Source organism: Gambusia affinis, linkage group LG16 (assembly GCF_019740435.1).
Source record: "Gambusia affinis linkage group LG16, SWU_Gaff_1.0, whole genome shotgun sequence".
Taxonomy (NCBI): Eukaryota; Metazoa; Chordata; class Actinopteri; order Cyprinodontiformes; family Poeciliidae; genus Gambusia; species Gambusia affinis.
This window is the reverse complement of record NC_057883.1, coordinates 10999592-11027516: the sequence shown is the minus strand read 5'-3', so window position 1 is coordinate 11027516 and position 27925 is coordinate 10999592. Positions and strand designations below refer to the sequence as shown.

General features: G+C 36.4%; 2 protein-coding genes across 6 annotated transcripts in view; both read left to right on the top strand.

Moving 5' to 3' along the window:
* dph6 (diphthamine biosynthesis 6) overlaps window positions 1-791 on the top strand; it is an 81003-nt gene extending 80212 nt beyond the window's left edge. For all 3 annotated transcript variants that reach the window (XM_044143409.1, XM_044143410.1, XM_044143411.1), the window contains one exon: window positions 380-791. In XM_044143409.1, the coding sequence (XP_043999344.1) occupies window positions 380-498 (119 nt within the window). In that variant the 3' untranslated portion in view covers window positions 499-791. The remainder of the gene's footprint in view (window positions 1-379) is intronic.
* Window positions 792-6407: 5616 nt separating this feature from the next.
* aqr (aquarius intron-binding spliceosomal factor) overlaps window positions 6408-27925 on the top strand; it is a 44999-nt gene continuing 23481 nt past the window's right edge. For 2 of the 3 annotated variants that reach the window (XM_044143294.1, XM_044143292.1), the window contains exons 1-25: window positions 6413-6496; window positions 6758-6850; window positions 7054-7110; window positions 7468-7508; window positions 7601-7636; window positions 7731-7851; window positions 7991-8131; window positions 10322-10390; window positions 10523-10623; window positions 10730-10806; window positions 12174-12238; window positions 13609-13725; window positions 14532-14645; window positions 14807-14910; window positions 18095-18197; window positions 18788-18908; window positions 19156-19297; window positions 19609-19787; window positions 20164-20331; window positions 22151-22320; window positions 23087-23328; window positions 23488-23637; window positions 24605-24674; window positions 26084-26194; window positions 26567-26676. In XM_044143294.1, the coding sequence (XP_043999229.1) occupies window positions 6767-6850; window positions 7054-7110; window positions 7468-7508; window positions 7601-7636; window positions 7731-7851; window positions 7991-8131; window positions 10322-10390; window positions 10523-10623; window positions 10730-10806; window positions 12174-12238; window positions 13609-13725; window positions 14532-14645; window positions 14807-14910; window positions 18095-18197; window positions 18788-18908; window positions 19156-19297; window positions 19609-19787; window positions 20164-20331; window positions 22151-22320; window positions 23087-23328; window positions 23488-23637; window positions 24605-24674; window positions 26084-26194; window positions 26567-26676 (2693 nt within the window). In that variant the 5' untranslated portion in view covers window positions 6413-6496; window positions 6758-6766. Of the gene's footprint in view, window positions 6497-6757; window positions 6851-7053; window positions 7111-7467; window positions 7509-7600; window positions 7637-7730; window positions 7852-7990; window positions 8132-10321; window positions 10391-10522; window positions 10624-10729; window positions 10807-12173; window positions 12239-13608; window positions 13726-14531; window positions 14646-14806; window positions 14911-18094; window positions 18198-18787; window positions 18909-19155; window positions 19298-19608; window positions 19788-20163; window positions 20332-22150; window positions 22321-23086; window positions 23329-23487; window positions 23638-24604; window positions 24675-26083; window positions 26195-26566; window positions 26677-27925 lie in introns of all 3 variants that reach the window. The other variant, XM_044143293.1, reaches the window with a different exon arrangement.

Here is a 27925-nt window from a genome sequence, read left to right as displayed (position 1 = left end):
GAGATGAGCAGTTCTCTATAAAATGATCAAAGCTTGCGATATTAAATAAAAACTAACCCATCTTTAAGCTTTTTCACTAGTGTACCCTCTACTGCTGTGTTCATTGGCCTTCATGATGCTCTTTCTTCACTGATGTTTAAGAAAAATGGTAATATATTGACTTGAGTGGATTCTGTGAACTAATTAAGTGACTTCTGAATATAATTGACTTTCCTGGATCTTATTTAGGGGTATCATAAACATAAATAAACAATTTATGTTTATGTCAACATAAATTGGGTATTGTTTCCCTTCAGTTTAACAATAATGCAGGTTTAGGTTAGGTTCCCCTGATTTCTGGCTTTCACCTTGTCTCTTCTGTGCTGTTTATATCTTACAGGACTTGAAGAAAGTTTACAGAACACCTTAGGAGAATCCAGTCCATCTGTGGCCTTGGTTCCTGTCCTGGGTCTGCCTGACTCCCAGATCCTCCACTTATCCTGCTGGCTCAGTTTATAATAACACACTTGTAGTCAAGGGGAAGATTCCCCCAATCCACATATGATTCAGAGACACTTTTCTGGTAAAGCTACTGTATAACTTTAGACTTAAAGAAGAACATAAATGAAGGGGGGGATGGAAATTTCCCTTTAGTCTTGACAGTGTTGCTGTTCATCAGTGACAAATGTAAAATGTGCAAGTGTGTAGCTGTAGGGATGTATTTACTGCACCCTTTGGAGTGTCTTTAATCTAAAGGTGCATACCAGAAAACTTCTTTCATTCCAGCAGGCAATAAACTCCCTTCCATGATATCTTACTGCTTCTGGTGGAATTTCTCTGACGCCGCTCATCACAGCTGAGCTTCACCTCTGACACCGCCTCTGTCGGTTGCAGACCTATAGATTTACTGTGTCATAGCTTTGGAGATGTGTGTAATGTATTTGTATGAGGTGAGCGAGTTTCTCTCTCATGCTCCACAGGGCACTGGGTGTGTTATTATTGTGTAATAGGCAATCAGTGCCAAGCACCTGAAAAGATTAAGCCTCTTTATGTTTTCTATCGATTCCAAGGCAGCCTGGTTAATAGAAGGACACTAGGACACAAAGCTGCAGGGCAAGTGTGTGTCCTCTCTGTGTTGAGGGGGATATCAATGGATGAGTTGTAACCATGTTGAAAGAAAATAACACCATTAACCATTGCATCTGAAGCATTTTTTTTTCTCTTGAAGATCATGATTTGTATTGATAATCTAAGTTTGAATGAATCTTCACTCTGGCAATTCACTCCAGTGTGCTCTCAAAGTGGAGCAGGCTATTGATCTTTACCCACTACAGTGTTGCTTTGATTGTTGTCATCAAAAATTGAACAATAGAGGTAGCCAATAGAGCCTTCACACTTTTATTGAGGGTTGGAAAAATACAAACAAGCAATTATTTATGGGAGCAAGCATTCTAGTCCTATATGTATCCCACTACTTTACCATTTATGTTTAAATTGTCTGTGCATTGTAAGCAAAATCAAATTTCTTAGTGTGCGCCAGCTTAGCCAAATAAAACTGATTCTGATTGTGTTTGTTCTATGATGTTTTATAGTTCCAGAGTAGAGTCAGGTATTGTATTCCTGATCCCAGATGCTGCTATTAATTCCACATAAATATACATAAAGAAAACAGAAATATGTCTGCTCACTTTTAGAAGATTTTACTTAATGTTGCACCTAAACAGCCCAACAAATAGACCTCAACATACTCTTCACATTTTAACATTGTTTACCTATTGCACAAAATGTTATTTTTTTCAATTACTGTCTTTTTGGCACCTCGATTGTTGTTCAATTTCTATGTTCTTTATATCAATTTGGATGACGTTTAATTTTACAGCACTGGAGTCCATTTGATTTCCAGTGTCCTACATGTTTTGGATATGACCGTGCCAATAACATCTGACGGAAATGGCTTTAATACCTCCTTATTGTGGTTTCAAGTTCTGCAGAGGTTCTGCCAAGGCTTGGTTTCTGAACCACTGTATGAAGAAAGTGTTTTAAACCTGGAAAATATGTGAAACCAGTAGAACACCGTATCAAGGGCTGAACAAGAGATACAACTTCTGCCACCACCATATTTAACATTTGTCAAAAATTACTTCTAGTTTCTCCATGTAATCAGCTGTGTGTTTTATTTCTCCCTGAAGATTTTGATTTTGCAACAGTACCTTCTATTTTTCGGTCAGTGCGTCTGATGTTTTAGGAGTTTTTTGTCCTTGCGTTGTTCCTGAACATCTAGTGTATTTTTTCTGTCATTGGAGAGACATGCACCAGTTGATTGAACATTGTTGGATGCTGAAACAGAACAATCTCTCAAAAATGCACTGAAAGTAATTGTGGAATGGACAAAACCAGGCTTGCCTTAAACCTAACTAACCACTTTAGATAAACTGTTTAGTTTATCTAAGCTAACCAGTCCCAAACACCTGTTTTAGACTATGTTGATGGTCTAAAAATGTGTTTGGGATGCATCTTGCTTAAACAGATAAACCACATATTTGTAATGGTATATCTATAACTTTAAAGTTTTATGTGGAATTTTAATTATGTAGATTAGAAAAAATCCTTACTGTATTTAAATGTATGCATCCAGTTGTAAAAAAAAAAAAAAAAAGAAAAAACTCAACACAAAATGAACATAAGGTTATGAAGAATAGAGGTGCATGTCTGATTAGAGCTCTGCAAAGAAAACAAGCAGGGTTTTATTGTCCTTTTAAAAACCTGGTTTAAATTGTTTGCTAGTTCAGAACCCTTGCACAATCCCAGTCACGATGTGTCAAGATACTGCAAACACACATGTAAGAAATTTTTTCAATATTCCTCATTAAATATTTTTTAACTCCCAAGGCTTTTTGGAACTAATAATATTTGAGAGTAAATATCACTTCTTGAAGATCTGAAGCAAAATTAATTGGTTATAGAGGGTTGGAATTTTTTTTTAAACTTTAAATCTGTGACTAGAATCAAAAGTCACAGATCTTTACAAATAGGCTTTTTTATTATAGCACAGCAACAGTGTGCTATAATAAAAATCTATAATCTGCCAGATTCTAGATTTTCTTTTTTACCATTCACAGACTTCAAAATAATCACTCTTCCTTCACATACTCGCCCTTCTAATATGTCTTTTATTAGATGTGTTTTCATACACACGCTGACAAAACCACGGCTACATCTTCACATCCTCATCTCCGCCAATGTGATGGCCCATGGCAGACGTGCGTTTTTGTGTCCTCACCACTGGGCTGCTTTACAAAATGAATAAAGACAGGGTGACATTTATCCTTTTTTTCATGTGTTTTGTCAAACGTACATTTTCTACCAAGCTGACCTGCAACCACTCCACAATGAAACAGACTTTTGTAGCTAATACTGTCCTTTGTGTGGAGTGTACCAGCCTGCGGCCCTTGTCATTGTGGCCTTGCACATGGACTTTAACTGTGTTTCTACCTCCAGGCAAACCATGCTGATGTCTGTGACTTTTTTTTCCCCTTCCCCTACACCAGTAGGCTGCAATAGGGTTCCCTAGCTCTGCAGTGGCCTTGTCACAGCATGAAATGCCTTCTCCTCACATTGTGGTCCTCTTGCCTCAGTGATTGCGGTTTTGTTTGTTTTCAAGTTGGAATCCCTTGTGTTTCGTAATCGTTGTCTTCCAAGCTAGAACTGTTGTACGGCATGTCTTAACAGTCACAGCATTCGCTTGATGAAACTTTGCTGAACCCGCTGGCAACCTCATGCTGTTTGGTGGTGTATGCTTCCCTCATGTGGTCACTTGACGTACTGCGGTTATAACATGCTAGAGCAAACAGTATTTAATATTTTTCACAAAAATGATTCAATAAGTTCTTTTTTGAAGATTCAGATTGTATATTTTTTATGTCACCAAAGACAGAAAAACAAATTTGGGTTCAATCAAAATTCTAAAAAGTTTTTAAAATATAGTTGGATAAGAGAATAGGGACAATAAATTGAGCTTGAACACCTATGTCTTGTTTATAAAACATACTTATTTGCTTTTTTATGATTTCACTGGAAGAAGAACAGTTTGAATAAAATCATTACCATGTTGAGTAAATGTATCAAAACTATGTATTCCACTTAAATAAACAATGATAAACAATATTTTTTTTTTTCCTCTGGTATTACATCCATTCTTTTGGTTTAATAATTTTTTAAAGTGAATATTTAGCTTTCATGTTGCTCATTTATTTATTTTTTCTCTGTTATTTTTGTATAGGCTTTCTCACATTTTTTATGACCTTTACTTCTAGTTCATGTTATGTTTGGTAGATTTCTTTTCTGTGTGACCTGTAACTGCTCCAATAATGAGCATATGTATATTTGACAATAGGTGAAAGACATCCATCCATCCAGCCATCCATCCATTTTCTGTTCACCCTTGTCCCTAATGGGGTCAGGAGGGTTGCTGGTGCCAATCTCCAGCTACGTTCCGGGTGAGAGGCGGGGTACACCCTGGACAGGTCCCCAGTCTGTCACAGGGCAACACAGAGACATACAGGACACACAACCATTCACACATACACTCACACCTAGGGAGAATTTAGAGAGACTAATTAACCTGACAGTCATGTTTTTGGACTGTGGGAGGAAGCCGGAGAACCCGGAGAGAACCCACCATGCACAGGGAGATTCCCCGGGCCGGGAATCGAACCCAGGACCTTCTTGCTGCAAGGCAGCAGGTCTTAGGTGAAAGACACTTAAGCACAATATATGGCTATTGACATCAGTACTGGCCGGTCATTTTTCACTTAAAACTGGACTTATATAATAACCGCTATGTGTTCCTCTTTTTATCTTTTGTGTATGTGATTTGGAGGGAGTTGGGCGTGTGGTAGGAAAATGTACATAAAGTAAATAATATTGTTAAATATAGGTTATTGGCCATAACAGCAACATTAATGTTGCATAATGACTGTTGGTCTAAATTGTCATTTGTATGGCTTACTCTTATCAAGCCCTCATCTAACTTCTAATGACAATGCCACTGAATAGAGTGAAAATGATTTTCACTTACAAGTATTACTGTGTAGCTTTCAATTAAATATGTATGGTAAGATGATAACAAATGACACACATTAGGTCACATTCTGATTATTGGTTTTATATTGTGCAAAATGTGACTTGAGAGGCATTTTTGGTCACATTCCAGATTCAGAAGTGTCTGGATGATCCAAACTTTGGGCCAGCAACATTCCTCCTAATCTAATCTATTTGTTGACTGTTCCTTGAGTTTTTCTATAAACTACAAGCTATACATTCATAATTTCCAAATGTTGTCAGCATTGTGGTAAGTGCAAGTCAAGATTTTATAACAAAATAAGAACATAGATTGAAAAGAGGCTTGAAACAAGAATAATGGTTATGTTTCTCTTCAACAAATCAAAGAAGCCAGACAGACACAAATTATATTTACTGTTTGACCAGGTCTTTGTATTTCCGATTCATGATCTTTATTTGCACAATGATATGTCAACTAAACGCTTCACTTTGCCAGTCTTATATAAACATGTATATGTTAAACTAGTTTAAAATCAGCATTTTATGTTGGTTAACTCAGCATCTGAATGCTATATTAATGTTGAAAAAGCAAAGCAAGCCTTTAGAGGTGCAGTTGTTTCAGAGAAAAGCACTGTGCTAAATCACTCATTAATAATTAAACACCCAATATCCAAAGATGAGAAGAAACATTGAAGATGTTTTTGTTGTAAATCTCTAGGCTGCTAATTTACATTTTCAGTATACCTTTAGTGATGCATGTATTTTCTTTGAGATTAATGTCTTCATTTCTTGAGCCAAAAAGAATGTGCTAAGTTCCTGTAAACCTTGTCTTAGCTTCTAAACATTAGTTTATACTAAATTTGACCTTATTAAAAGTATCATGCACTTTTAAAAGGCCATTCTACATTTGTTTTAAGTACTATGCTGATGCATTCATTGCATTTTGAAAGTTGTTTTTTAATTCTTAAAATAATTTTTCCAGGAATTTTGCCTTTACAGTACAGAATGTTATTTGTTTATATGAAATGATGTTTTGCTTACCCAACCCGTTTGTTCTATACCAGTTTAGTTCTTTCTGTCATTATAATTTGAATTGTTTTGAATTAAAAATGATAACCAAAAAAGTGTGTAATTTGTAAAGTTGTGACTTTTAAGAAAACAAGAAACTATCCAAGCCAAATCCCAAAAGATGAGAGCTATATTTGGCTGTCAAAATATGCTGAAAACTGCCAAATAAAATGATGAAAGACTTGATAAAGAAAGTAAAAGGTGGATTGAAGAAGAAACGTGGTGAAACTGATTTTAACTCATATATTCTACTGAATAAACGCCTTACTTAGCGGAACAAAAGAGCGGATTGTTTGTAGTTGGGGACGACTATCTGGAAGTACCCATTCAGGAAGTTAGACGCTTTCAGCGCGTTTTGTCACGCTCATGTTGATTAAACATATTAAAGGTTAGTAAGCTTACTTCAGTATTTATTTCCATGACGTTTTTTATTTATTTAATTTACTTTATTGTATCCGTTTTAAATAATTTTACTTCTGAACCGGACTTACAATCTCTTTCTGCCTCCCAATCTTTATTTACTGTATTATTGCTTTTAACATTATACCTATGTAGTATCCACGTCAGGAGCCTAGTTCCGCTGTATTGTTTACTATTGTGCCAATAGCTATGTTGTTCTATTGTGTTTTCCTCTTCTTTCAAATGGCAGCCTTTTGAGATGGCCACCACGGAGAAAGAGAGTCCAGCTAAAAAGGTTGCAGCGCCTTCAGTGTCCCAAATAAATGCTGAATATGTCACGCAGGTAACCACGTACACCAACGCGTTATGCTAACTTTAAGTCTCAGCTTTTAATATGTGCCCTTATTCTAGCCAAGAGATATTAGTAGCTGTTGAAAATTAAATGCAAGGACCGATAAGATCCGTACCTCAGTAAGCAACATTGTCTATATGAATGTGTTCTTATAATTGGTATTACATGTTTTATGTCTTGTTTCTTGTTATCAGCTGGCTAATAAATATTGGGCTCCCCATGTAAAGGAAAAGCTGCCTTTTGACCCTCAGGTGAGTCATATGCTGCATCTGAAAGATAATTATGTGATTTATGTTTATTGCAAATATGTTGTTCGGTTTGCCACGACTTTAGTCCTTTTGCATAATGGTTTTCTGTCATATGCGACAATAAAGGACTACACTGAATTAGAAAATCGCGGAATGGGGATGTTAGTTGTAAATATTGCGACAATGCAACAAATTGATATTTTCCCCACTCCTCCTTTATTTTTGACTAGTGACCTTTTATTGGAAATAGACTGCATTTAGCAAGTTGAATGACATTTGGATACCAGTTTAAACTTATGTCACTTTGGCCAAAAAAATGTGTTAAGTTCCTACATCTCATGACATATTTGTTATGTCTAGGTGATGGAAGATGTCTATGAAAAAGAGATTTTCTCATCAAAGTAAGTAAATATATATATTTTTGTTTTTTTATTTAAACTGCAGTTAAATATCTGTTGAAGAAAAAAATGACTCCTTCTTGAATTGTTTACAGATTCGCCATCAGAAAAATTATGCTTCTTGAATTCAGGTTAATGTATTTCCATTTTATCTTCTTACTTCACACATTAAGCTTCCATAAGTGTGTTGACTATTTACTGTATTTTATTTTCCCCTCACCCTAGTCAATACCTTGAAAATTATCTGTGGGTGAATTACACACCTGAGGTCTCCAGCAAAGCCTTCATCATGTCCATCTGTTGCATTGTCAATGAGAAGTTCAGAGAAAACGTTCCAGCTTGGGAGGTAAGAAAATTGTTATATCCATGTTGTGCCAAATTCTCACTTGATATGTATCCTTCTATACTTACACAATTTTTTTTTTAACATCCAAACAGATTGTCTTTCTACAACTTTCTCCTGGTCTTTTTTTGGTGTTTATCAGGTGTTCAAAAAGGAGCCCACACACTTCCCGTTTTTCTTCAAACGTGTGATGGAAGCTGTGCTGGCAGGCGAGGAGGCTGGACTCACCTTAAAGGAGCAAACCATACTTCTGGTCTTCCTGGACCACTGCTTCAACAGTTTGGTGTGTATTAGTATTATTATAACACCTTACAATTCATGGAAAACCTCCCTAAGAAAGCAAAAGATAGTTTCTCCATTTATATATGAGCATTCCAGATTGCATGTTTATCCTTTAGTTCATATAAACATGGTGTGAAATTAGGAAGAACCTCCATTAAAAAACTTATGAATTTATAACAATAAGTTCAGGTAAATCATAATGAAATTCAGCAGGAAGTGTGGCGTTTTGTTTGGAACAGAGATATTATTTCCTTTACCCAAAAAAAAAAAAAACTCATTCCACATATCTCAGAGGGGAGACCTATCTACATTATAGGGCCAAAAGCATTGGGTCATGCTTGTGCATCATTAAACTGCAGTTAACCGACCATCCTCATAACTATAGACATGAATATGAAATTAGTTGATGTGGTCTTTAGATTAGGTCAGGAATATACATATCAAAATATATTTAACAAACGTCTGATGAATTTAGTAGTATTTGCTTACTGTGCAGGAAATACGTTTTTGTTGTGTAACATGCTGAAATTAGCGCATAGTTTTTTGATTCGACTGTTTAGGTATCCATCCTGCTGGTAGCACACCGAATATTGTAAATACGGTTCCTACAGTATTATCACCTGTGTTTTTTGAGACACAACATTCATAAATATTTAAACTATGTTTTTATTTTAAGTCAATCAAAGATGTGTAGCCTCCTTTCAGAAAACTGAATGGCAGTGAGCAGCAATAAACACAATATAAGTGGCATGTATTCTTATAGTCAAATAGGTATCCAGACAAGATTTTCTTAAAACAGTTTGATACATTTTCCCTATTGTTGGGGTGAGGGAGAAGTAAAATATATCTAATCCAAAATGTTGAGTCCAGGTCAAAAAGGTTAATTGTTATTCTTATTTTTAATTTAATTTATTTACAAAAAAGTTATTGATTAAAACTGAACTAAAAAGCCTTGTCCATGCATGAAACTTTTTCTATTTGTCTTAATAGGTGCACTCTACATAGAAATTGAAAATGTATTCATTTTACACATTTGCACCACCCCCTGGGTCTACTTTTTTACAGAGATACTGTTTGGTTCAATTTGACCTGGCAGTCAAGTTAAAGTGCAAAAAAAGATAAAAAAAAATGTCCAATTCTATATGTTTTCTTGCAGCTACCAAGAAACCATATTTCACCACACACACAAACCCAACACACCACACACATACATGCACATGTGCACACACACGAACCCGCTTTCTCACTATTCTCTTTACTTCACAAGGAAACTGCGAGAAAGCAGGTGTTCATACAACTCTTGACTGGAATCTTTTCTGTTCCCGTGGATAAACTCCACCCACACTGAGTGGACACTCAGCAGAAGTGGAGGAAAACATAAATACTATCTGCATGACTCATTTATCTTGATTTTAGTCAGTGGGTCAATTTGACCCTGAGTAGTATGTGTGTCTCAAGTTTAATTATAAAGATCACCCATTGAAAAAAAAAAGTGTAATGTAAAAAAAATGACCAAAGATCAATTTTAAGGAAATTGTTGTTTTTTTTGTGTCTATGTTTTTATCAGTGAACCTTAAAAATGTAAATTCCATTTTTTTATGTCCAAATGAGTAAATGAGTAAGTTGTCGTCATTGATCCTTAATTTCTGAGAAATAAAAAAACATCATTGCACAAATATTGATTGAAATGGTTAGTATTGGAGTTAGTAATCAGATACAAAAATGTTTTGGAGGAATCTTTTGGTTTCTGACACTATAGCATGATTAAACAAATTGACCCACGAACATTTTTGCTGTACTCTAGAAACAAACATAACAGGAGGGTTAAAGACAAGTAGATAAAACCAGATAAACATCAAGCAGTGTAAATTTGCCTAATTAAAGATGAATTAAGATTTGAGGTAGTTACTTATAATGCCCACTAAGTGGCAGTAACAGATAAAGCACTGCCAGCACTCTGTAATTTTCCCAAATAACTGCATGGGACCACAGGGAAACACTGCAGATGTCTCACCTCAGAATCTGCTGTGATAGCTTGCTGGCCTGAAATCACATCCTATAAAGGCTTGTAAATATTTTATTTTGAGACTTTTATTAAGGGTCCAAATGCAATAAAAATCTGTCATGCATTGTGCATTCTGACTGCATTCTTCCCTCTTTATATCTCTTTGTATCCCTCTGTTCTTCCCAGGAGGTGGATCTGATCAGAGAACAGGTGCAGCAGCTCATCTCTCTGCCTATGTGGATGTGCCTCCTACCAGTAAGATTAAAATCATAGCCATAATTAAATTTTGGTGGTGAATATTGACTTAGTAATTTTCCCTTTTTTTATTTCAGTTTTACCCCATGCAGACTTATTTTTATTTGTGTGTGTGTGTGTGTGTATTTATAGTCCAGACTCCTACAAGAGCTGAAGAAAGTTCCCAAGCTGCAGAAGTTTTGGAATCTAATCAAGAAAAAATTTGATAAGATGGATGCTGAAGCAGTCGAGCAGTAATATAATTTTCTTTGCTAAGCACGTTCAGAAGATCTATAGTTATTATGACATTATAATTCATGATTTGCAGCTACTGATTTGTTTTCTTTCTGTCTTCCCCAGAGCAACCAAGGAAAGGACTTTCCTTTCGTCTCTCATTAAAAAGTTTCGGGTCGTTCTGATGTCAGTTCCAGCTGAGGGTAATTGGAAGAAATGCATTTAGCTCCTTGGGGAAATGGTTCTTATTGGGTAGAATAAAATAGGATGAAATCAAATTAGAAGAAAAAAAAACTACATCTCTGTTATTGATCACTGCCTTTTACATTATTAATAACATGGCACAGTCCTACATCTTTTTAACTATTTAGGGGAAACTTCATTGTTCTACATCTGCAGTCAAGATAAGAATCTTTTACAGATTGTCATTGATTGTATTTTTTTCTATTTTCTGTGTGAACGTAAGTTTTAAAGTCAAGGTCCATCAGCTATAGCAATATTCATACAGTTTTATTGTTTTTGACCCCTAAAACAAAAAATATTTAGTGATTACATATTGTGTAGCACCTTTTGGTTTGATTTTTCAGAAGTGTAGTTTTAATTTCAGTTGAACTTTAGTTGAATTTTTCACAACTATATGCATTTACATTTTATTTTTTTTAACAAAAAGAAATGTTATTTTCTTCAAATTATATATATATATTCATTACATGCAGATTGGTTGATAAACAATAGATGAAAAGTATCTGTACCCTATGAAAAACACTAAAAAGTAACATTCTGAAGGGATTTGAACCCCATAAAATAGAAAAAAATAACAGAAATCAAATTGCAGTGATAGTGTATTGAAAAATATTGTATTCAAATGTATCCTTTTGATTTAGTAGGCAAAACAACAACGTGGGGGGCATGTTGAAAGTTTAAATGAACTGTACAGTTTTTAACTTGGACCCCTTTTTTGCCATTTGGATCAGTGTCGCTAAAGCTATGCGAGAATTAAAAAAGTTCCACAAATGTGAAGATACACAACAGATACACTCTATTGAAAATATCACTTTTTTTATTGCATGCTTTGAGTTACAATGTTTTCTACTTTCCTTCTGAGTGCTGGCGAAGAAGCATTCACTCAGCCGCCGTACACCCCCGGGCACCGACCGCGGTGTCTGGTAATGCAGGCCGACACACAGACCCCCTACCTGAATGCTAAAAACAGAATCTGTGTTTAGGTAGAATTCAACGCTGACATACTAGATTATGATCTAAAGGCCAGCGGGATACGCTTCACTCTGATCCTTGCTGCATGCGTCGACTATAAGTGTACAACACACTCGCCTAATGAGGAGTTGGGTCCCAGCATGCCGCTCTGCTGAACATGCAGCATCTTATAGAAAGGTCCATTCGGACAGCCATGACACCTTCATTGTTGTCCACATGCATTTCTTTAATGAAAATATGAAAATATGGGTCCTTTACAGCACTGCAACATCCAGTGTTTCATATCTTTCTTAAAAGTGTGATGTTAGATCTAAGCTGCAGTTTCATTCAACACAATGTCTTTTATTGTTCACAGGGCCTGTTCCCATGGAAAAAGTGCATTACTGCGAAAGATTCATTGAGCTGCTGATTGATTTAGAGGTAAGACACATCATTTATTCACATTCTGTCTGAGACAGTCTTACACAATTTCTCTAGTCAAGCACTTCTGTCATATTTTATGACAGAAATTTACAGTGTAACAGCTTATCACTCACAAATTAATAACAATTTTACAGTTGAAACTTGATGGTCTGATATCAGTTTTTTGCCCCTCCGAGTGAATACTTTGTAGAATCAACTTCCACTGCAATTACAGCCAGTAATCTTTTGGTTTTCTTCCAGTTTTTAAATTGCTGAGTTGGAAAAACATTTGTAAAAAAAAATTCCTCCAGTATTTGAAGCAGGAGTGTTTCATTTGAGTCAAGGAGGAGTTACTTTCAGGCTCATGGTTCTTGGAATTTATAGCATCTGGTGAACATGGTGGTATGAGGATTAATGTTACAGTTCTGTTCGCTGGTGTTTTTACTTATCACTGTTATTTAATTTTGAGATCTTCATTTCTTTAATTTTATTTGGTTTGATGAGCTGTTTGGAAATTTGACAACAGTCAATTGAAAAAAGAGCTGCCAGTGACAAAATCACTTTGTTTTGTCATGTCAAAAGAAACTGGCCTGGGAATGTAAATTTGTTAATGAGGCTGGTGATGACACATCATCCCATAAGACTGATATTAGTGCTGCTGTTAGCGGTGAATAGAGTTCATGTGGGTGTTTGCTGAAAGGCTGGCCTTGCAGTTCCTGGCAGCGTCGAGTGGCCGGCCAGCTGACTGTCTCCACAGACTTCCCCTGTCCTTCAGCAATATCATTTTACAAAGACTCGGTTGCCTGGAGTCCATACTTCCTTTCCGCAATGATGACCTGGAAATGAGAGCCCAGGAAAAAGATCTGTGTGGCTGTCTTTATGCTGGTTCCAAGGACCGTGTTGAGATCAAAGACAGTGCTGGATATCAAAGTATCTGCTCAGCTCGTGTTTGGGTGTAACTCGCTGCACCTGCTACCTCTGAAGAACAGTCTTAAATGAATAAAGGATGATTCCATTTTAGTTTTGTTTCTTTAGAATTTCGCGTTTCTAATGTATTTACCTTTTTTGCTTCCTTGCTAGAATATTTTTTTCCGTTAGTGTAGTTTGATTCTATATGTATCAGCCATGCTTTTACTCTGAGTTGCCCTTAAGCATTTTCAGAGTTTTCACAAAGCACAGCATCTTATTATTTCCTCTCTTCCTGCAACAGCAAGCTTTATTTATCCCTCTATAAAGGGAGTTGATAGTGTATGTTGTTGTCTTACTGTCAGTGTTGATATTTTTGTCATTTCTGTCTACCTTAAAGCAAAAAAGAAGCATTAGCCCACCTTGCTAATCATAACTTGACAATCATTTTAATGACTATGTTCATGAACTTGTCTATCTAGGCCCTCCTTCCTACACGGCGTTGGTTCAATACTGTGCTGGACGACTCCCATTTGCTGGTCAACTGCCAGCTTTCTGGTCTCACCAAAAGAGAGAAGGAGGGCCACCTTTTCTGTCAGGTACAAAACTTGCAAAAGTTTTGCAAAGATTTCAACTCTACAGACATGGGGGGGGGTAATGCATAGAGGTGTAAAAAACCTTAAATTTAATTAAACTTTTATTTCTGTAGCATGACTTGATTCAGAAAATTTTGGAAACAGATATGATTAAATAGTTATTTTGTGCTGATTTGAAAAAAAAAATTACTAGATGTAATGGAAGTCATAAGTAGCCTTCTTATTTATTTATTTTTTTTTAATCAGTATTTATGTTGCAGTCGGGCTTTGGCTCCAGTGAAGTGGAGATGCTGCCATTAAATCCATTACCAATGAAACTGCAATGGATGTTTCAATACTTTTTATTATAACTTTTATTTATTTTATTTATTATTATCATAAACCTGGGACAGACTGGCGACCTGTCCAGGGTGAACCCCGCCTCTCGCCTGGAACGTAGCTGGAGATTAGCACCAGCAACCCTCCTGACCCCATTAGGGACAAGGGTGTTAGAAAATGGATGGATGGATGGATTATCGTAAACCTATGTGCACCTTATCCATCAATATGAACAACAAAATCATTGGTGGCACACTCATTTATTTCCTTAGCAATTATTGAAAAATGAATGCAATATATGTGTTGACTTTCAGTCTGGAAATCTCTACGGCTGAACAGTTTGTTCTTTGTTGGAGACCTAGAGCAAATTAGGGATATGTTATAGTCAGAGTATTCATAGCTTCTTATTTTAAGGCCTTTGTACACATCTTTACTCAAACAAACTACCAAAACAAAGTATTTCAGTGTTTCATCCTCTCTTCTGATTGTAGCTTCTTGACATGCTGAAATTCTACACTGGCTTTGAGATCAATGACCAGACAGGAAATGCTTTGACTGAGAAAGAGATGACCACTTTGCACTATGACAGAATCACTTCACTCCAGGTAATAAAACAAAACAGGGCAGCTGTATGCTTTTGCTGATAATTTCATGGGTCATTTCTCCTGGTAGTATATTATATAGCACAATATGTTACATCTTCTCACTGATGATGTGTAATTATACAACATTTTATTACTTTTTCACAACTTCATTTTCCTTTCAGAGAGCTGCCTTTGCTCATTTCCCGGAGTTGCATGACTTTGCATTGTCCAATGTTGCTGCTGTGGACACCAGAGAGTCTTTGACCAAACTCTTTGGGCAGCTCAGGTAAAGAAAGAAGAGTGACTTAGACGTAGAATTTGTAAGATAAGATCAAAGACGTTTAAGTCTGTTTTTTTGTCTATTTTCAAAAGGTTTTTCCAACAACATTTTTCATCTTTGTAAAAAATGTTGTTTTCCTATATAACTGCTTAATGAAAGCATTACCAAAAAAGGCAGTAGATTTGGGAGTTGATCTTCAGTTTGAAAAGGTGCATTTAGCTCATCTCCATTAACCCAAGTAGATACTTGTAGCCTACCACCACCTTGCTCCCATATCTCACCGGTCTGCAAAACCTTTGAAAAATTTGTCTTCAGATATTTCTTAGCCCAGTCTTATCGTGGGATGTTGTTTGGTGTTGAGCGGGTTTGAATCTTCCCTGCACTGGCCATATCTCTTGAGACCTGAACACACTTTTCTCCTTGGAAGTCCTGATAGGTTGTAGTTCTGGAACATGACAGCGTCACGTTTTTATTTTTCTCAAATGTCTGGCACTTCATTTGTAACTTTTCTCAACACGTTTGTTGCAACAAACCATTCTGTGATGGTTTTTTTCCCCATTTTGTGGTTCTTTGATCACCGCACAACATTTTGGCAAATTAAAAAGGGTTGTGTCACTCTGAACAGCTTTTTTCAAGGTTTGTTAGTTATGATTTATGGCCCTTTTGCGTGTGCAAAAGGGGCCAATTTTAACAATGTGTCAATGCTTGACACATTGTTAAAATTGATCAAATCAGCTAATTACTCTTAGTCTCTTTTTTGTGGCCAAATTTAGGCCAAACATTTAGACTACAAAATATTAGGTTTTTAACACATTTTCCAGGTTAAATGAAGACAAGGACTTGATAATCCATAAAAGCCTGTGTTTGAAGGAGCAGTACCTGGTCAAAATATCACAGAAGTCGCTGTCAAAATTCAGGCCTTGCATTTACAGTTAAGTTACTGCTGTGTTGTAATATAGCCAAGCTGCCATTGCTGCCTGACTTCCTTGCTAAAAGGCGGCTAGTGAACCCTTGAACAGGCAGCTGGTACAAGCCAGAGAGGCACGCCTCATTAATTTAATCGATTTGCAGTGGCTCGAGAATAAACTCTTTGAACAGCTGTGTTTGTCAAATCATATTAGCTTGCCAAATAGCCAAAAACCACCCTCACTTTGATGAGCAGTCCTGTGTCTCAGTGGCTGTGAGAATCTAGATTAACGTCAGGTATACATAACTGTATAATCACTTATATGCTGCTGATCTGCAAAGACTTATTAGATGTATGTGTTTTGACATTGTAATTTTCCTGAGTACATGTTGTCACTGTGCTTTAACCCTATAACACCTTAAACAATGTGAGCCATTTCACATGTTGGTAGAAACTATTCATTTTTCTCCTCCCAGAATTCGGGTTTCGAATATTGAACAGGCTGCATTTTCCGCATCTTTCCTAGCTGCCACTGAAGCAACCGTTGAGCAACTCTAAATGTGACGATCAGATTTAGCTATGCAGTTTTCGCTCAAACAACTCATCCAAATGCCAGTTAATTCCTGCTGTGTTAATCACAGGCTAAGCACCCAGTCAACCACCACTCTGAATTTATCCGCTAAGTGCCTCACACACAACAAATGTATCATTATTGCACAGTCTGCCCACACTTTTAAACACTCCTACCAGTCTGCCTGCATGGAGACACACTGGCAATTTTTTCAAACATGGAAAATGCATTGTAGGCAAAGAAGAGAAGTTAACTACATGATGTAATATAGTGGTAGCAGTATTTGTTCTCAAAGGAATACATCTGTACTTGTGATTGTTATCCTCAAACTGGCGAATTTACTGAATCCTAACCTTCGTTTGCTAGCTAAATACAAAATTGTCTTAGGAAAATGACAAAATACTGAGACATTTATTTTACTTGACTCAAAAAAAATTAGCAAACTTACAAAGCCTTGCAAAGTAGTCATACACTTTTAAAAACTTTGTTGCATTTTATAGAGCAACTCAAAGAAGAATCAAGAAAGTGTGTGATGCATTGGTATTTAAGTGCAGAGCTGCCACCTGAGCAAAATAAAAACACAGCTACATTCTGTCAGAACATGAACTTATTATTATATTGAAAATGTTTTATCATGTTATTACAATATATTTTCACATTTAAACAATATTAAATTAATACAGCATGCGTATTTCCCAGGTTTGTATAGTATAGTGATTGTATCGTAATAACGTGAAATGTTCTACAGACATGAAAATGACATGATGATCAAAGGGAGGTCATTAAATCCTTTTCCAATTTACTGTTGAAAAATTCCTGATATGTCCCCGCTCTACCTTGTTCTTAAAATGTCCCCACTCTACCCTGTCAGTGTCTCCGCTGTCAGTCAGGACCTGGTCCAGTCATCTCCCTTACCCCGAATGACTTATTGTGCCAACATTATCTTGTTGCTGAGGGAAGGAACTTCCACGCGAGCCATGCCAGGTCATTTACTGGGCCACCAAAGTGCAACATTGGCAAAATTGCTACCCTGCTGCTCAAGTGTGGGGGTGCACATGCATGGTCGCAGTTGCTTAGTGCCACGTGTGGCTGTCCAGGCCTGTCACAACGTGTCCAGGTCCTGTCCTTTGCTGTTCACCAGAGTATTCCTGTGTCACAGTGTGGAAGGCTGATTAAAACGAGTCTGTATGCAAAGAGCCGCGCCTCAGCTTTCCGAGGTTGAGATGGGCTTTGGTTTTTCTAATCCTGTCTCTGAGTGCGCTCTTGGCCCTTAACGCACATGCTGACGGTGCAGAAGAGCCGTGTCAAACCAAACAGAGAAATTGCTTTGTGCTGAAGTGCTAATAAGCATGAATTATTTGATAAGGCTGTGTATTTTCACACATACAGTGTTGACAGAATTTTAAACATTTGTCTATCTGAAATGTAGTTTCAAAAAGTGCTAAAGAGACTGATTTTTCTTCATAGATATGGTATGCAGAAGCATCAAACTGCTTTATATCTCTCAGATGTGGCTGAAAACCATGTTGTCCTTGTTCCTCTGAATCGTCATCATTTTAGTCTTTGCCAAAAATCATTATCTCAGTACTCCAGTAAGATAATATCTGCATACTCTGGATGAGTGTCAGCGAAATTAAGACCACAGAAATATTTTTTTATTCCGGTTTAAAATTTTTCGCTGACTAACCAATTGTTTTTCTGTTTCTGTGCAGTCCCAACATGCTCCACCGGGTGGCCTCATACCTGTGTCTGCTGCCTGAGCTGCCTGAAGGCCAAGACACAACCATTGAGAAAGAATTTCTCCTCGAGATGATGGTAGGATTCAGTGTTTTAATATGTTGTGAGAACCTCATCATTTGAACTGCTATAGTAAATGTGTGTTACTTTAAATATTTAAAACTGAAGAGAAAAATTTCACTTTGCAAGAAGCAGGTCTTTTTTTCTGAAAAGCATCTATTTAGTTTCTTTTGTTTCTTTAAGTAAATTACACTTTTAAGTTGATATTGTCAATGTTGGCTGCCTAACCGACTGATGAGAATGTTCCAATGGCAATAGTTTGTGGACTATTTTTTTTAACATATTGTATTTCAATTCATGGTGAAAAATTATGAAACAAGTTAAGATTATTGTGGTAGAAAAATATGTCTTTTGCATTCCTTGTTTATGTGTGTGATTTCATACTTATAACATGTTCAAAATAAATTAAATAAATAAATAGATAGATAAAAAATAACATGGAAAAAAATTGTTAGTTTTATATCTCTAAAAGTGAAATATCAGCAGGTGTTTTCTAAGTTTCTAGTTATAATAAAGATAATAAACATGGAGCTAAGGCAGCAGCAGAACTTTTTGCTTACGTTATTAACCTTGAATTTCTGTTGACGTTTTATCTCAATCACCCATAGGTATCTCGCCATGAGCGCAGAATCTCTCAGATTGAGCAGTTGAACCAGATGCCCCTTTATCCCACAGAAAAGATAATCTGGGATGAAAACATCGTCCCAACGGAGTATTACTCAGGCGAAGGTAGGAAAAATATGTGTGAACTGGGATTTCATTAATGCGCTATGTGCGGTTAGTTCCTTTACACCCACATATTGTATTGTGCTTTATGGGAAGTGCTGTGCCTGCAGGGCTTTGGCACTATTTTCTGTTTTAATCCTGTTTATTTAGAGGTGACACAATTACAAAAAATCTGCATGATTTACTCAAAATCTTTGTTAAATCCCTTGTTTTTACTCATGTTTATTGTTTGACTTGTTGACCTTCTTAGGTTGCTTGGCGCTACCAAAGCTGAATCTCCAGTTCCTGACGCTTCACGACTACCTTTTGAGGAACTTTAACCTCTTTCGCCTTGAGTCCACGTATGAGATCCGACAGGACATTGAAGATGTGGTGTGGAGAATGAAACCATGGTGGGTAAACTGATTCAGAATAGCAGGTAAAACACGGATCAATATTAGCGTGTCTGTTCCTGTCTGTATATGCCGTCACATTGAAACATAGTGGCAGATCATAATTTTTTCCATCTTGCGGTATTTAGAAACCTGGTGCCTAAATTTAAAAGCGATTAAAGTATGTAAAGTGATGCAGCAACCTGCTCTGTGTTTTACCAGAACTATATAAGTAAGCTGTAGAGTCATGAGCTGCCTTTTAGATTAAACTCATTTCCAATTCTAAACAGCCTTCAGTACCTGTGGTGACTCCTGTCTTTCTGCTCACACAGGCAATCAGAATATGGCGGAGTGGTGTTTGGAGGCTGGGCTCGGATGGCTCAGACTATCACTACTTTTTCCATCGTTGAAGTTGCCAAGCCCAACATCGGAGAGAGCTGGCCTGCTCGTGTACGGGCTGACGTCACAATTAATCTCAATGTCCAAGATCACATCAAACAAGAATGGGAAGGTAAAAACTGACTGTGATCCAACTTAAATACTTTTTAAATTTTTATAGAAATTTCTACCATGTGTTTCCCCATTAACCATTTCTTAAAATAAATAGATAACAGATGTCTCACCTTGTTTGATTTTGTGGTTCTGTTCCAGAGGTTAATTCTGTAGAAGGTTTTCTTATATCTTCGAGGTGTTTATAGTTGGGAAAATGTATGTAGATGAGTGAAATGGTTTTATGAACATGCAAGTATTAGATTAAGTCTCTAGATCCACATAAACTTTATCTTTTATCTGTTGCTGTAAATCTCAAAAAATAAAAGCAGGTTTAAATTTAAGTTTTCATTTTCCTGTTCTCTCTAATGGTTCTTCTCTGTTTCCCCTCTTTGCAGGTCTGCGAAAGCACGATGTTTGCTTTCTGATCACAGTGCGCCCCATGTTACTCTACGGCACTCGCTTCGATCGACGTCAGCCCTTTTTGGACCAGACCGGCCTGGTGTACGTGAGAGGCTGCGAAGTCCAGGGCATGCTGGATGAAAAAGGCCGTGTCATCGAAGAAGGTAAAGTAGCAATTACCTGTGAAAACACACCAGAAGGCCATGAGACATTTAACCTGGCGTACCCATTTATTACTACGAGCAAATCCTCAAGACGCGTCAGATTTGTGTTTTTAATGGTAGAATTTTAATTTAGACCTGGGAGGTTAGTGTTAACATTTCATCAACTTTAGGTCAACAACAACCCTGAGTTCTGCCTAATTTTTCAGGAGCTCTTGCTGCAGAAAATCAGTAAGCTCTTCTTACATCTGGAACAGTGCTTTTCCCAGTTGTAATATATTTTACCATCGATTGTTTTTTCAGAAGTAGGACTAGCTTATATCTGATTAAGTCTTTATGTTAGGCTGCTTAGTTTTATTTCAATATAACTGGTGCAATTGAATCACCTCCTTACTCTCTAAATACAACAAATTAAAGTTTTTAGCTTGTTTTCCTCTGTTTTCCATTGTTTAAAAAACACTTCTGTAATGTTCTTACACAAGTGCTGTACATTTAAGCTTGACAAATCAGTAAATTGTTGTCCTAACATATTTTCTTCTAAATTAGAGTATAAATGTGTTGCAATAAGAAGTTGGTGCCATTAAAATACCCTTTTGAAATGCATTCCATTGATTGTTTTCTCATATATTACGGTAATAGAGAAGCTGACCACTGCCAAAAATCATTATCAGCGCAGTCTACAAATTCATCCCTCCTTCATCTGAAAATGAAATATATCTTTATTAAAAATTTTTTTACAGCAGTAAATATAATCTGAATCATTACGACTTCTTTGTGCTTTTTGAAATATGAAAAGTACAAGTGAATTCTTAAATGGCTCAAATAAAGTAAAATTATTTACTTCTTAAATACTTAAATAATAAAATAAAATAAAAGTTAAAGAAAATTAACATATTTGTATTTTTTCGCCTGTTTGTATAAAGCATAAAAACAGCTTTAACACATAACATAATAGTAAAAACATTCTATATAATTATGAGTAAAGCATATTTCTAAAAAAATAATAGCTATTGACAGATCTGCCAATTACTTGAGAGGTAAATTGCTACCTGCTGTACTCTTCTTTGAAGTGGTTTGCTTCTGCTGCTTCACCCAAGTTACCCTCCAAGCTTCTTCTTAGTCTTCCCTGGGAGCATGTGTCCTTTTGTCGAAGCGCCCTTTTTCCTATCCTGTCTCATCTGCTTTGATCAAATATGGAGAAGGAAGGGTTTTCTAAGTAGACACAATGCCAGGAGACGTGTCCTACCAGAGTGGGCTTGCTTAAACTTTCAGATCTCCAACAGGGGTAAGTGGCTCTGTGGTTAGCTGCATATTGTGTCCATGTCACATAAATCACTGAGCATTTGCTGAAGGGTTAAGTTAGGTATGAGTAAACAAAATAAGATCTGTTTTTTTTTAGTTATCATTGACTGCCATGTCCAGTTGAATATGTTACCACTGCTTAAATACAGTGGTAACATATACTGTTTTTAGAGAAAAATTTGTTGATAAATAATTGACCAGTTTTTATTCTGATCATTTTAATAACTGCAAATAAAAGTTCAGGTTTATGACCACTTGCACACATTATTTCAACCCGGTATTGTCATTCTGTGCTTAGATGCAGAATGCCTCTAACTTTTTACAATTTTGGAAATTAAAAATATATATTTAAAGATATGGTAATTGGTATTTTGTGGTAAAGACAAAGTAGTACATAATTGTCACATGGAAGTAAAATGGTGCATGGGTTTCATTTTCATTTTTTTTCTATTAACTATGTCCAAAATGTTGCATGCATTTGCATGAAAAACATGTTTTCTTCTTTTTTTCTCTTGAACAGGACCTGAACCCAAACCCAAGCTACGTGGGGACACCAGAACTTTTCGTGTTTGGCTCGATCCGAACCAGTATCAGCAGGACATGACCAGCAGCATTCAGAATGGAACTGAAGACCCATATGAGACCTTCAACATCATCATGAGACGCAAACCCAAAGAGAACAATTTCAAGGTAAAGACTAAAAGCTGAAGATAATTTTGCTTTTGAATTTTGTCATTAGTCTCTGACTCACTTTGCAATACTAGTCATGCAAAGAGCCATTTTCTTTCTGTAAAAAGCCATCATGATGAAGTAATAAAAAAAACATGTAGCTAAACACGCAACAACATGACAATATACGTTTTTCCAAACTATAATTGAATTAATAATTTTAATCCGTAGGAGAATAAAATCCTACCTGGGTAATGTGATTTGGTCCATTAAGCAAAATTTTCACATATGAAGCATCCACTGAGCTTGAAACAATCCTCTTTATACACAATCTTTTTGTCTTGCTTTTGAATGCAAAAAGTAAACAATTCCTATGTTTTCTATGTCATTTCAATAGTATCCAGTTTAATTTTATTTAGGCTTTTTTTCCTGCCATGCAGGTATCTATTCGGTTCTCAGTTCGTCAAATTATTTACAAGAAATCTTTGCCATAACTGTATTTATATCATATCAGTGCAAGCTTTTCTATATATACTCTAAAAATTGTCCAAAAAGAATTGAGAAATTGAGAAATTTGAATCAAAATGGGAACAAATATTTTTACTGTTTGTACTTGATGGTCACATTTTTAGGACATTTTTAGCTTGTCAAAACATAATTTGCTGCCATAAAATTACCTCATGTTAACTTAGTCAGATATTATTATTCTGCTAAACCCCCTCTAGAGAGATGACTGTTCTTTTTTTTTCCTGATTTGCTCTTCAGTATGTTTTTATTTGTGTTTCAGGCGGTGCTGGAGACAATCAGGCACCTGATGAACACAGAATGTGTTGTGCCTGACTGGCTTCATGACATTATCCTTGGCTACGGTGACCAGGGCAGCGCCCACTATTCCAAGATGCCCAATCAGATCTCAACATTGGACTTCAACGACACCTTCCTGTCTCTGGACCACTTACAGTCGTGTTTTCCTGGCTACACCATAAAGGTTCTGGAGGAGAATCCTGAACTCCAAGTTCCTCCTTTCAGGTAGAAATCCAAAAATACTTTTTAAAATGATTTAATGTATGTTCATATAACTATTACCATTATTTACCTTCTAAATAAATCTGATTTAATTTATGGAATTCAACATTATATGTAATTTATTTACAATATATGATAATAACCTCTGCCATTGCTTCCCAGAATCAAGTTTCCCATCTCAACCACAAAAGACAAAGGACAGAAGAGAAAGGCTGATGAAGAAGAGAAGGACAGCGAGGAAGATAAAACCCTAAATGTGGAACCATATGTCGCCCCCAACCGTGGGCCATATCCCTACAACCAGCCCAAAAGGTCAGAGAGCATCTCTCTCTGACTAAAACATCAGTTATTGAAATGATTAATCACGTCCTTTAAGTTTTAACCAATTGAAATGTCTTTAATTATTGCTGTGTTGCTGTTTTGTGTCATTTATGTCCTTAGTAGTTTTTGATCTTTAACATTTAAGAGGTAAGTGAATAGCCATGTATAACACCAAACAGACTGAACTGAGGGATTTTTAGTATTGATTTTTCTGTTTGTTTTGTTCATTGGCAATCTTAATGTTTGATTGATGCGTTACTCGATAAAGGGGAGGGAACCATCTTAAACAGGATTTGTTTTACAGTTGGAGACTGCTGGGATTTATCCCTCCCATTCTTCTCTGACTGTTTTTGCACAAAGCAGTCAGTGCCACTAGTTTTGGCAAAAATCAGTGCCACTATTACTTGCATTAGGCAATACCTGAACCTCACCGGCGTAGTCCAAATTCCTGCATGAGTATCACTCTAAATTTCTGCAAAGAAAATTTGGCAAAATAAGCTGGCGTCATCTTTTCCTCACAAGTATTTCTGAGTTGTCTTTGAGTTCTGTAGGTAAGTTTAATTTTGTGGTTACCATACGTTCCTAACACATAAGCCAGTCCATATCAGTATAAATATTACAATTATCTAATGCATATATTTCAATGTGTTTCTTTCATTGTTTTAAAACCTTGTATATATCTTTTAAGTGGTTTATTGAATGTGACATGTAGACATCTTCAAATAGATATAAATATGTTCAAATTATTATGGACCTTTTTTCTTTTTACATTTCTACAAAATGACTACTGCACCCATAAGACACTTGTCATTCTGAGCTTTGTCATGCAGACTTCTCTCTGCAGCATAGTGTTTTGTAGTAATACCTTAATGTGATCTTCAAAAGTGACAGATATAGCATAAAACATGCAAATATGTCATCAGGATTATTAACATCAGAATTGTAATAATTCTTGCAGGAATACGATTCAGTTCACACCTACTCAGATTGAAGCCATTCGAGCTGGGATGCAGCCAGGACTAACAATGGTAAGGATTTTTTTGTTTGCTGAGATTTCTTGTCTATGATGCATAAGATAAAGTTTAGCACAAATATGAAGGTGTATAATGGTAATAAAGTTGTCTCTGCAAGAAAAACCAAACCAAAACATAAATAAATAAAAATACAAATTTCTGCAGTGAGACGTCTCAGGCAATAAAATAAAGCAGAATAACAATGAAACTATGGCTTCCTCAACTAATTCCCATATTCACTGGGATCTAACCCCAGCCTGATAGTTAGATATGAAGAGTGGTGTACCATGTTCTTTTGTGGTGACTGAAGGCTATCATCAGGGTCACAAGACAGCTCAACATACATGCTATTCTCTTGATCTGTCCTCGTCTAACCTTTCTCCTTGGTTTACACCATATTCATTAGCAGACAGAACAAACACCCTCTACAACCTTGTTTTACTTGCTTTCATGTGGGGAAACCAACCAGCTGATAATGCTCAGATTTATGTATGCAAATGTAATTGTGCTTACTATTTTTAGCAGAGATTACTCACCTGAGAGACTCATGCTAAAACCAACCTGTTTCATGAATATGTATTTAGAATGTTAGATATAACCACATCGCCCTCTTCTTTTTAGTTGAGTAAATAGAGCTTGGGGTTATTATCATGTTAACTTGAGCTCAGTAGTGAAGTGGCTGTAATATTTACATAGTAAGTATAACAGAAAGACTGGAAGTGTAATTTATTCCCCCCACTGGCTGTCTGTCCTTACCTGCATGTGCATTCAAAATAACTTGTTTCCAGTATGAACTGTAATGCACTGCTTCCATTTGAGCTTCACTTCATTGAAGCACAGATCCTGTTGTTGTAAAATCCTTAAAATCAAGTTGTCAAAACAAATTTTTGAATTTAACTCAGGATTTCCACACAATATGGACAGGTCAGGGGAAATGCTGAATTTGATCTCTGTGTTTTCCAGATGCCAATAAGTACAGAAGAATCTTTTACATTTCCCCCATTTATTCTGCATCCCATTGTCCATCCATCTGTTTAGTCGTCTAAATGTCTGGTCATCCATTTGTCCATTCATTATCTCCAAATGTCTATTTGTCCATCCATCTAACCGTGCATCCATTTGTCTATTTGTTCGACAGTCCCTTTCTCCACTTATCCATTCATTCCTTTTAATAGTGTATTGATCTGGTCATCCACCTATTTGTCCAAAGATTCAGGCCTGACATCTGTAGAAAGATGCTTTTTTCAGTCCTTGTTAATTGTGTGTGTGTCGGGTCCGGGAGAAAAGGACTGAAAACTCTGGAGATATGAGTCAGATTATGGAAATGCATACTCTGCTTTTTCCCTAGTGTACCTTTTTATGTCTTTGTCTGACTGTTATAAATTTTTTTTCTACATTACTGCCTTATTCCTTTTTGCCTGCAGGTTGTGGGACCGCCGGGCACCGGAAAGACTGATGTGGCTGTTCAGATCATCTCAAACCTCTATCACAATTTTCCTGAGCAAAGGACTCTCATAGTGACTCACTCGAATCAGGTCAGCACACTCAAACTCAAAGACATGGAAAAACGGTTTTGCAAACACTGCTGAAATAAGTGTCTAGAGAATTCACAGCTTAATAAGGCAGCAGTCACATTTATACCATGAAGGAAAAACTTAAGCTCCTTTGTGCCACAGCTCTCCCCTTAAGTATTAAATCATAAAGTAATCTGCTCTTGTTTTACACCAGTGAATGCTTACCAGAAGGAACCTTATCCATCAGAAACATAGCTCGATAATAATCCCCCTCCTGTATTTATTCCCTGTAGAATCTAACTTTATACCAATGTTAGTGTATATCTAACTGGCTTAAAACAAACATCAACTACTTACAAAATGAACCTTTTTGCATGTTTTCTTCTACACCAGGCTTTGAACCAGCTCTTTGAAAAGATTATGGCTCTAGACATTGATGAGCGTCACCTTCTGCGTCTGGGCCACGGAGAGGAGGAACTGGAGACAGAGAAAGACTTCAGCAGGTGAGGACAACAAGAAACCAGTAGAAAAAAAACACACACACACACACACACATACACATACTGATGGTGTATAGACATGATTGTGTATAAACTCATATTCATGTCTCTCCAGAAAACAGCTGCCCATGTTCTTATTCATTTCTGTACAGTGACTGGACTTCCTAATAACCTCATGTGCCACACCGTAGGCCTTGTTTTACTTTATTAGGCTTTACTGCACACATAGGCCTTTTCACTAATCAAAACATTTTGTTCCTCCGCTCTGATCAATGCATTGCTTTCTTTCGCTGGAGAGCAATAAACGTCATACGATGAAAGCTGCTTTGATAATTATCATTTTAAAAAATAGCTCAAGTTATATCACTGTACAGAACTGAAGCAGGACTCTTAAGTTTAAGTTAGAAACTCTTTTTTGTAGCTTCATAATTGTTTATATAGAAATTATGCTTTTCTATATTTCAGTGATTGTAGCACAATATTAACAGATGGTTCATATTAACTGAGATTAAATGGATTAATAATTTGTTATTAAATAATCAGAAATTGCTCTGAGTGGATTTTGCCTTGAAAAACACTTAGGGGTTTTTCACAAAAAAAATAATCATAAAGCACTGTATCAAACAACGTTAGTCAGTGTAAGAAACAAGGTGGAATTTGTTTTGATTGTTATTTATTAATGGTTGGATATTGCTGACAGGGTATTTCATTTATATTTATTTGATAGGTAATTAAAGAGTGTGATGGTATAATGAAATAAATACATGCATAAGTGACTGCATGAATAAATGCACCTAATTTTCTTTAAAAAATCATTAAAATGGTTATTAGGTTCAGGTGACGAAGATTGTTTTAAATTAAACATGTTGGGATTTTTTTGGGTTTTTTTTTTACCCCTCCAGGGGGTCTTTTGTGGGCTCTAGTGTCCCTTATATAAAAGTAGGCTGACCGGAAAGGGGGGGAAGTCATGCGGCAAATATTGTCGGGTCTGGGAGTCGAACCCGCGACGCCGGCGTCGAGGACTCACGGCCTCCAAACATGGGTCGCGCCATCCCCTATGCCACCATGGAACGCCCAAATTAAACATGTTTTAATTCTAGCATGCATAGTGCAGTATGAAGTTTTTTTCTTTTTTCTCCAAAAGCTAAACTGGAGATGTGCATCAGGCTTAAGGCTGAAATGCACTTCATCTTGTTAATACTTTACCATTGTCTCCAGTGCAAATAACACATTACACTAGTCCAAACGTCTT